General features: G+C 46.3%; 2 protein-coding genes across 2 annotated transcripts; one reads left to right on the forward strand and one right to left on the reverse strand.

The window, feature by feature from the left end:
* The first annotated feature begins 5,444 nt into the window (after positions 1–5,444).
* On the forward strand, positions 5,445–10,475 carry LOC147933145 (cytochrome c oxidase subunit 2). Its single transcript, XM_087477777.1, has 2 exons — positions 5,445–9,008; positions 10,356–10,475. The coding sequence occupies exons 1-2, from the start codon at positions 8,309–8,311 to the stop codon at positions 10,436–10,438; spliced, it is 783 nt and encodes a 260-aa protein (XP_087333903.1). The 5' UTR covers positions 5,445–8,308; the 3' UTR covers positions 10,439–10,475.
* LOC147933146 (uncharacterized) lies at positions 5,506–6,028 on the reverse strand. The gene is made up of 2 exons (XM_087477782.1): positions 5,891–6,028; positions 5,506–5,772 (listed from the first exon to the last, which is right to left on the reverse strand). The coding sequence occupies exons 1-2, from the start codon at positions 6,026–6,028 to the stop codon at positions 5,512–5,514; spliced, it is 399 nt and encodes a 132-aa protein (XP_087333908.1). The 3' UTR covers positions 5,506–5,511.
* Positions 10,476–10,545: the final 70 nt, after the last annotated feature.

Here is a 10,545-nt window from a genome sequence, read left to right on the forward strand (position 1 = left end):
GTCTCGTCCACGCTGCATTGAAGAGTACCTACGCACTAAGTTCCGGTTCACTGATAAGGAAGATAGAGTTGGGCGGGGGTCTACGATGTGATACTCAAGTATATGACCCGGGGAGATACATGCTAACTATGGGTAGGAAGCAGGAACCCTTATGTAAATAATTTCAGGGGGGGTTACAGATCTCTTATACTACCATCGATCGACAGAGCGGAACGACCAGAAAAATAAGTGATGTTAGAAAGCCGTATGATAGGTGGTAACTATCTTGTACGGTTCGGGGGGTAATCGGCGTACTCCGGGAGAAATCTTTCGCTCTATCGAACATACAGGGAATTGGAGGTAGCATTCTACCGATGTTAAGTCATGGACTGGTTCCTTCAGCCCTTTTTCTATGTGTTGGTGTTTTATATGACCGACATAAGACTCGACTTGTTAGATATTACGGAGGTTTAGTGAGCACCATGCCGAATCTCTCTACCATTTTCTTTTCTTTTACTTTGGCCAATATGAGTTCACCTGGTACTAGCAGCTTTATCGGGGAATTTCTCATCTTAGTAGGAGCTTTCCAAAGAAATAGCTTAGTAGCCACATTAGCAGCGCTTGGGATGATTTTAGGTGCGGCCTATTCCCTTTGGCTATATAATCGTGTGGTTTCTGGAAATTTAAAACCCGATTTCCTCCATAAATTCTCCGATTCAAATGGCAGAGAAGTTTCCATATTTATACCTTTTCTTGTTGGAGGGGCGACCGTCCGTTGAACTACCAAAGAAAAAGGGTAAACCTATGTGATCATGACATTGTAGGTGCTTGCGATGGGACGGATGCGACTTCCCTCAGTTGGTTTGGGTGGCATAGCCCGTTGCATAAGTCCCCCTTTTTTTGATTCATTTTTTGAGTCTTTAGGGAGCCAAAGCTTTACTTTACTAATAAAGGCTCGCGCAGGGGCGCTCACTTTTTTTTGCTAAGCCGTCTCTTTCTGGGTGGGACCGAGAGAAATAAAGGACAGAGGGCAACCATGCATGGTACTTCTCGACCCTGTCTCCGAGGGACAGTTGAACGAGCGACTCATGAATGCTGCCGGGTCGGACGAGCCAATAACTCGAACGCGTTCGGTCTGTTTTTTGAGCAAGAATCACAGCGTTACCTTACCTTCACCATGATACGGACTCCAAGTTCTTATGGCAGAGCACGAGGAGATTTATCATCAATATTCTAATGGGAATGGAAACCAGAAGCACGACCGAGGTCTTCGTAGTCTAAAATAATCAAACCATCAATAACAGTAATGTAAGCATGAGACTTTTTGGTAGTACCGGTGAACCAGATGGCCGCGGCGATGGAATCTGGGACGGAGGACTCGTAGTATCTCTCTAGATCCGGCAAAAGCGAAAGACCCCCTAGTTCCATTCGAATGAAGGCTGACTGCTGAGCCCACTCTGGCCCCGCGGGGCGGGCCCCCGTGGTTGCGAGCCGGAGCTGCCATAGCTTATGGCTAGAGCAATGGGAGGGGCCTCAGCAGAGAGAACAGAACCGTAAGGATAACGAGTGCTCCGCCCGTCAAGCGGGCGGCAGGAGCAGCAGGCAAGTACTTGGTAGGCCAACAGTCCAGTGGGCACTCGACGAAAGGGGGGCACACGGAGCAAGTACGAGAAATTGGCCCCGCTCCGCTTTATAAAAAGCAAGGACCCACTACGGGAGGTCAAACCCAGGACCTATGGAAGTCGGGGCTCGTCCCCGGTCAATATTGGATCAAACAAAACAAGCAATAGGGGCCCGTAGCACTGACCTCTTTTTTTATTGATTCAATATAATAGGGGAAAAGATCGTACAGTTCCCTACCGAGACAAGAGACACTCTTAACAGATCCTCCGCGCGCTGGGCATACCTCTTCCGTGCGTTTTTCTCGTGACAGGAACAGAACAACAGGGAAAGACCCGGCCGACCTGCCCAGGGCTCGAGGGCGAGCTTTATTTAAGAGAGAATGGGGAGCGAATCGAAAGGCTTCCGTTTTCGTTCTTGGTTTGGTTCGGGCTCCTCTCGATCTTTTTCGTAGTAGGGAAGGGGGAAGGAGTCTAAATCTATGGACATTAATGAACCATCATTGATGGACGTTGCACATGACACGATCAATTCGACTCAGGGTCCGGCGCTAATAGAGGTTGCTTACTTTCCTAGTAGCGAAGGAAAAGGGCAGGGCTTTTTTCGTGGTAATAGTGGGCGGGTCTCCTTTCGAAGTAAAGGCCTTCGCATTCCTAATCCGCCCCACCAACCCCGGACGGCTTAGTTTGTCCCAGCTTGGTGAATCGCATTCCCCCGCAACGACATAGTTTGTGCGCCCTTTACCGTTCTCGCTCAGTGTTTGCAACGTAACGGCTGGGGAGGCAGTCGTAGAAGCGAAGTCTATCGCCACGCCAACCATCAAATACGAGATTGGGCCCCTTCTCAAAGATTTGATGGAATGGCCCACCCAATAGCGCTTATGTCATATGGGAACTCATGGCTGGAAACAATCCTTATGTTTTTGATATCCGGTAGGAATAATAAGAATCAAAGTCCAGGTAGGTTGGTGAGCCTAGTGATAGGAGACTATCTAGCTTGGTTCGGAGAGCACTTGTTGGGTTAAAGACTTTTTTGTTGCTAAATGTTACAGCCTAAATGCTGAACTATTGACTCTACTCGTTCGGATGGGTGTTCACCCCAAAGTGTTCCCGGACTGCATGCATACATCCGTAAGTAACTTAGTGCAACATGGCAAATTTCATTGAGAGGAATCAGCAAAGAAAAGAAAAACGGGTCAACATCTTAATGTGTATTTGAGGTTCTCGGGCTGAGGAGTGTCCACATGAGTTCGTTGAGCTAGCTAGGTTAGACGGTAAAGAAGTCCCTCAAGCATTGAAGAAAGGAAGAAAGCCAGTAAACTACCTTACTAAACTGCTTTCTGACTCTCTCTAGCCAGTAAACTACCTCTCCTTCCAGTGTTTTTTCCTTTGTACTTCCACTTCTCTGAAGAGTCGATCCCGATTCTTGTACCGTCACGGGAGCGAGTAAGTATAGGATGTTGTGACGGAGGCTGAGAATGACGCAATGAGATGGTTGAGGTGGGACGATGGATGCAGCTTCAACCGGATAAGTCGACAACAAGAGGAAGGCTTGGTACGCTCTCATAAGTCGATGTAGATGATGACGGCGGCACCGTTGGAGAAGGCGCTGTTGGAGTTGGTGTAGCATCAGCTTCGACAGTAGAGGACGACTGTATGAGTAACAGGGAAGTAGCCGTCATTAAATTAAGGCATTATGAGAAGGGACCGTGGTTGAGGAAGCGGCGGGCTGAAGAGGAGAAATCGGAAGATGCACCTCACTTGGTCGAGCGGGAAGAGGTACTTTATTTAGTAACTCGACTGAAAGGAGAGGGTGAAGCTGGAGGCGGAGGCAAAGATGACACTGCAAAAGGAATTATTATCGCTTAGCGCTTGTGCTAAGGAATGGCCTCTATCCGGATATTTAGCCCTAGCTGCACTACGCAAGGAACTACCCTTCGGGAACGGACTAAGACTAATAAGCCTAATAAGTCCTTCCTGCCCTCATGCGTCTTTATGAGAAAAATGCACTAGATCGCCCGCACTTTCCAACAAACTCCAGCTTCAAGTCCGGAAGAAGGAACTCTTTCTTTGAACCTTCGACTCGTGATTCTTACCAGAACATTAGGCAACTAATTTATCGAACTCTTGTCTTTCAAGCGCCGAGGGATAACTATTTGTTTGTCCGATATTATACGAGTTAAGGCACCAAAACCCCAGCTCGGTATTCTAAATCCTTCCTTACATAATTACGCCTCGTAACAAATGTTGATCCTGCTTTTTTGACTCTTTGCTTTGCTCTTTGCGCTTTCCTGCTTGCTTTCCAACTCGAACTACAGGGGTTCTATTGCCTACCACACCTTGGAGCCCTCCGGGGTTAGGCCAGGGGCGCTACATTAATGCTTCCACCACGACACTCGGATAACGAAGGAAAAGCCTTATAGGTCATTCTATTTCGGTGCATGGTCAGGCTCTCGTATGTGGGTCTGCCTTTTTCAGGAATTACATGATCATTAGTGAAATAGCGCATAGGTTTGGATGGGATGATACGAAATAGAGCAGTTGCTGGCATGCAAAACCGAAAAGGAACTTCCTTATTCACTGAAATTCCTGTGTGAAAGAGTCCAAATGATTTAGCGTTTTAGCGTAGAGAGAAGACTTTCGAGTGAACGAACGATTTAAGATGCAGCGATCGTGGCCTTATTTTACGTCGTATATTGTGATTCTGACGAGTGAATTTCATCCATTTACTGATAGATAAAGGATAGGAACCTACCTATCAGAAGAGGTTTTAACTAGAATACGAACAAGATAAGAGGATGCCCCATTTTATTAGAGGTATAGGTTTGGGAAAATGGGGTTTTAACCAAGTAGGGGTGTGAGGGCTTGATTGAGAGTTTTTTGGTAGGAGACTACTTGCCAAGGCTTCTACGGAAAGAGGACTTGGACAAGGCTTTTTTAGGATGGGCAAGGGCCACGAGAGAGGTTTTCCTATTATCCCTAGCTAGAAGCAATCGGTAATGGAATAAGAGGAGCAGCCAAAGGGGCACCTATTTGCATTTGAAAAGCGGCCTATGTTTCCGGCTGACCCTCCCTTGCTGCACATCAGTAAGATACAGCAAGCAACAGCTAATGTAATGCTATTTGTATATATATGTATGCAGGCTAGGCCTTTTCTTTCGTATCGAGAAAAAGCCGCTTCAGAAAAGAAAGCGGAGGCTGCTATGGACGTCTTTGATTGGATGGAGACAGATATATATAGAAAGTGTGCAGTGAGAGATCTTTATAGGTAGAGTTAAGTAAAGCCAGTCTTTACTTAACTCGGCCCAAACAATTTTGATTATTCAATATAAAACTGTCCCATGCTTTCCGTTGGTCAACAACCAACCAAACCACATATTTTCGTCTTTCCAAATTAGGAGAGCAAATAAGCAAGTCCTTTCCAACTAGAGCTCCTGGCGGTCTTTTAAGCTGTTCAACTAGTTAGGGCATTAGCCTTAGAGGCAGGGGTTTGAAGTCAGGAATTTCCCACTCCCACTGGACGACATGCGGATAGAGAAATGCGACTAAGCTAGATTCAGGAACAGCTTCTATTAGTACACAATCTTTTTGAATATAGATCAGCAGCGAATGTTGCGACAGTAACTGCAACATCGACAACAACCTTCAGTCGTCGAAGTAAGGAATTACTAGGAACTGCTTTCATTCCCACGATATGCGCCAACAGGGCTTTTAGGAAGAGTAGTAACAGCACCAGTAACCGCGCTTTCTTTATTCCGGACTTTCAGTAAGGAATGATAGAACAGCTGATACAAAGATAGTGAGAAGAGCTGATATGCTTAAGCGTCGAAAGGACTGTTTGCTTACGTGCCGGATTGCTTTTCTAACTAGCCAGTATATAGTCACAGCTGATATTTCTATACGAAAGAAAGCTTTAATAATAGATGCGATTGTGAGCAGGCTTACTTGTCAGTGCTAGCTTGTATGCGCTTTCTATTACAGCAACAGCTTTTATGCGAAAAACAAGAAAAAGGAAAACTGCAGCTCTGCGACATAACCAGTCTTGCAGAACTGGAAGAACGAATTGACTCGACAAGGAAACCAAGTAAAAGGGTTGCGCCTGACAGCCAAGCGCCAGTTTTTGTAATCTCTTTCCTTTCAAGGAGTCCTTGTCTTCTTGCATTACGGCCTCGATCTACGCAATGAAAACGTATTTCCTCTAACTGCCCGTAAAGTCAGAATTCAACGAAGAGCACTCATTTATGATGTAACTATTATGTACCTAGACCGGCCTTACCCGATACATTATTAACTTGCTTCCCATAGGAAGAAGGAAATCCTACCTCCATATGATTGATTCTCGCAATGAAGTCTTCCCGTTGATTCCACTTCTTTCTCCTCTGACTCAGTCTAGCAACCCCACCTTGGTCTCGTAGCCCACTTGTAGCCATCACTACCGCGGGTCTTTGCTCATAGTCACGAATAAGCTTCTCCTAAGTCCTCTCAGCAATTCAAAGATGAGACTGACTGACTTCTATTAAGTAATCGGATAAGACTGATGCACTCACTTTTAAGACTTCCCCGATCTCCTACCCGTCTAAAAACTAGAAGTCAGCATTCTATTCTAATCTCCGGCCTTCATGCCAGGGCTGATACCTCCACCACTTAGACTGATGTGGAAAATTGATCCCCGAGTGGCTTTTTCCTCCGGTCGAGTCATCTTTCGCTTCAATACCTGGAACTGAGACGGATTCGGATGGAGAAGGATTCAATAGTTCATCATGAGCTGTCCGAAACCGTACTTCTTCCCGCGAAAACTCGGAATTAGCTTTAGCTCGAACCTTTATCTGTTGCTCGAACTCTAATACACTGTAGTAGCAGGCGGCACTCGAGTTCTTTGTGCCAGGTGTCAGAAAAAAAGTACGCAATTTCCAAGCATCCTAGTTCAGCGTGAATCATCTCTTGTCTCAATGGAAGGCCAAGGCCTTCAAAGCGGATTCCGCCGGAAGCTAATCCAGTGGCTTGTTGAGTGGAGGACCGAACATGAATTATACCCATAAAAGGTCCTTCCTACCCCTATTCCAAAACCCCTTCCCCTCTGAGGGCACGGGCACACTTTCAGGAAGTAATGTAGTAAAAAGTCGAATTTCAAATAGAACTATGGTGACCTTGCAAAAAAGATCTTTTCTTCGTTTGAGTGTACCTTTCCTATGACTATTAATCCTGATGAAATCCGTGAAGTTTTGACCTTGTTTTAGAAGTTTTCTTTGGCGTTGAGTGAATATTGGTATCACTACCCATCCTTATCTTCTTCTTTTATTCATAGGAATAGAAAGCACGATTAAGCGGTTTTTCAATGGCAAGTGCCGGTCGTCGAGTGGCTGAACCAACCCCTACGGCGGATCCACACGTACTGATGAATGCCAGCCATCCTTTATCGAGTAGCCTTGACTATTCAAAAACCCTTGCTGATTCGATAGCCTGAAAAAGATCGACCACGATTTTGATTTCTGACTGCCTATGCCTCTAACGATGCTTCGGGCAAACTGTAACTAACTAGGTGCCCTACTCCTACCCCCCCTGTTCTCACCTTCATCTCTGCTGCCTCCGCTCCAGCTTGCTCTATTACCTATGCAATCACAGCTCAGTAATGGACTGGTGAACTAAAATGGATAGCTGCTGGGAGAATTGCGACTGATGAATCGCGATCAGCCGCTGATTCCCCTGCCGTTGGATTCGTGCCTCAAGACTCTGCCACTGGGACTCGGTCGGAAGAATCTACTGCGGCCTTCTCTACCCACCTTTATGAAATTTTAACCCCAACCAGCCATGACAAGGCTTAATTTATTAGAACCCGTTGTTGTTTAGAAAGATGTGTTATTCCTGTGAAAGTCTCGTTTTTGACTCAGTTTTTTTTGAGCATTGTACACGGGCTTTGCTGCGACGAGGATGCCTTTTTTAATCAGGCCAACGTCAAGACCTGAAACAGAGCCCTACCACGTTAAGGGAGAGCACCCCAACTTGCTTGTTGACACGTGAGGGAAAATAAGAGTCTGAGGTGGCAGGATTTACCACTATAACCCTATGGTAGTGATGGTTGGTCCCAGTACTCCTTCGAGTGCCTTTTGCGCTTAGCGTAGGAAAGAGGAGTTGCCTTGCCTTACCACACCAACCACCTTAGCGCTGGAAGTTCTAGCAATGGGCAGCTAGGCAAAGGATAATTAGCTATCTAATGAATATTCATTAGATAATAGATTGTGGATCTGTTCTTAGCTCGTGCAATCAATAAAAAGCGGTCCTTCGCCTTAGTAAGCTAGCTTTCTAAGCCCGGACGTGGATCGATCGTGACGAAAAAATGGGACTAATCCTCTGTACTGTAGTAATAGAAGAGTCAGAGTCCCTTCTCGACCAGACGAAGGAGATAGGAATAGAATTCTGCCTTGACCCTCCTGGAGGCGCAAAGTTCATAATTCAGTGTGGTGGGGGCCTAGTAGTATTATAAGGATGTTGGTTTCGTATATAAGAAGACTGCTGCTTAGAGGAGAGTGATCTGTTCATCTAACTCAAAATATTGTAAGAAGAAGAAGAATCTTACGCCCCAAATTCCCATCTCTTTTTTCTTGGTTGGACCAACCGGCACCAGCCATTTCCGTCTTCCTTAATTGGGAGAGTCAGAATCAGTCTCTCTTTGTTTGGGGGGAGCAGAAAATGAAGGAACCTTTGCTTTGAAAATGATTGTTCTAAAATGGTTATTCCTCACAATTTCTCCTTGTGATGCAGCGGAACCATGGCAATTAGGATCTCAAGACGCAGCTACACCTATAATGCAAGGAATAATAGACTTACATCACGATATCTTTTTCTTCCTCATTCTGATTTTGGTTTTCGTATTATGGATCTTGGTTCGCGCTTTATGGCATTTCCACTATAAAAAAAATGCAATCCCGCAAAGGATTGTTCATGGAACTACTATCGAGATTCTTCGGACCATCTTTCCTAGTATCATCTCGATGTTCATTGCTATACCATCATTTGCTCTCTTATACTCAATGGACGAGGTAGTAGTAGATCCAGCCATTACTATCAAAGCTATTGGACATCAATGGTATCGGACTTATGAGTATTCTGACTATAACAGTTCCGATGAGCAGTCACTCACTTTTGACAGTTATATGATTCCAGAAGAAGATCTAGAATTGGGTCAATCACGTTTATTAGAAGTGGACAATAGAGTGGTTGTACCAGCCAAAACTCATCTACGTATTATTGTAACATCTGCTGATGTACCTCATAGTTGGGCTGTACCTTCCTTAGGTGTCAAATGTGATGCTGTACCTGGTCGTTTAAATCAAATCTCTATTTTGGTACAACGAGAAGGAGTTTACTATGGTCAGTGCAGTGAGATTTGTGGAACTAATCATGCCTTTACGCGTGCGCCCGGAAACATAGGCCGACTGTTGAGCCCACTCTGGCTCAGCCGCACCACCCGGGGTGCGAGCCACCCGAGAAGCAAGCTATTACAGCGAGCGGCTGGAGCTGTAGGGAGCCGAGGAGCAAGGCAGTAGATAAGATAGAAGAAAGGGCCAGGCACCCGGTGGAGCAGAGGGGACGGTTAGGATAACGAACTTGAAACGCGGAGCCCGAGCGGCTGGCGAGCGAGTGGTTAGTGGCCAATAGCGCCCTAGTTGATGGCATTCCTCTCTGCGGCTGGCACTCGAGGAACCACAGGGCACTCCATACAGAGCAAGCAAGTCTTAGGGATGAGACGCCCGCGCAAGGACCTTAATTCTCATTAGGAGGTCGAACCAAGGACCTATGGAAGTCGGGGCTACCCCGTCCCCATGGGCAACGCAATAGTGTCCTGAGGGAGGAGTTTAGAGGCCTTATAGTAGCATGGACTTCTTGATCTTTCTAGGTCATGCGAAGGGGGCCAGTCCAAGATCGTACTGTTCCTCTACAAAGATAATAGACGCTCTCAACGGCTAGGCACCACTCTCTTTCTGAGTTATTCCAGCTTCTTCATGATTTCGATTTCGTGCCGCGGTGAACAAACAAAAAAAGAGGGCCGTCTCAGCGGAAGGAGAAGGACCTGCAACGGCAGAGACTACTGACCCTCTTCTTGTTCTTAGCCGTCTATTACGAGTCCGGGAAGCCTGGAATCATAAATATGAGGGATCCAGAAGGGTGGGCAGGGCTTCCGCAAGGTTTTTTTTATCCCCTCTTCCCGGGATGGGAAATGAGTCCTATCAAGTAAAGGCCATAACCAGCCTCTTTTTTTATGTACACCTTTCTTTGTTTCAGGCTCTTCAAGACCTTCCTCCTGCTAATCCGGCCATTACCGAACCCGTCTTTCCCACCCTTCTCAATTCTTGCGATTCCTAGCCAGCCCCCTTAGCTTATTTTGCTTTATAAAACCACTTTCCCCTTTTTTCAGCTTGCTGCTCGCTTTCTCGCTTCTGAGAGGTACTGACGTGACTCGACTGTAAGGAGAGGCGAAAGGAGCCTGACTTACGGTTTCAAAGCCTGGCGCGAAGCGAAGGGATTGGATTTCACCTATGATCAGATTAGTGGGCAACCATTGTTTACTTTTTTCGTGGTGTTGTTGACGTTGTTGAAAGCTAATTAGGAAGTAGGCCTTGCTTTTCTCCGCTGGGAGCAGCTCACACTATGGTGGAGGAGGTGCCGTGAAGATCTAGGAGTGTGAGCAGTACGAGCTGAAAGGCTCCCATACTGTTTGGAGGGCAGGGGGCATAGATGCCAAAGAAAGCTGACCCCTATCTATCGTCGTAGAAGCTGTTCCTAGGAAAGATTATGGTTCTCGGGTATCCAATCAATTAATCCCCCAAACCGGGGAAGCTTAAGCGGAAATTGAAGAGTAAGGTGAGGGAGGGGGGGGGAGGGGGAAGAGCTATCAAACTTTAGAGGCTTAACTCGCTCGCTCTAACGCTCGTTTAGTAGACAGCTCGTC

Source organism: Camelina sativa, chromosome 12 (genome assembly GCF_030686135.1).
Source record: "Camelina sativa cultivar CO46 ecotype springtype chromosome 12, ASM3068613v1".
NCBI lineage: Eukaryota > Viridiplantae > Streptophyta > Magnoliopsida > Brassicales > Brassicaceae > Camelina > Camelina sativa.

Coding starts and splice junctions, on each gene's coding strand:
- LOC147933146 (XM_087477782.1), bottom strand. CDS start 6,028: ATGGCTACAAGTGGGCTACGAGACCAAGGTGGGGTTGCTAGACTGAGT. Junction 5,773..5,890: donor CTTCTTCCTATGGGAAGCAA/GTTAATAATGTA, acceptor TTCATTGCGTAG/ATCGAGGCCGTAATGCAAGA.
- LOC147933145 (XM_087477777.1), top strand. CDS start 8,309: ATGATTGTTCTAAAATGGTTATTCCTCACAATTTCTCCTTGTGATGCA. Junction 9,009..10,355: donor AACTAATCATGCCTTTACGC/GTGCGCCCGGAA, acceptor GCTGACCCCTAT/CTATCGTCGTAGAAGCTGTT.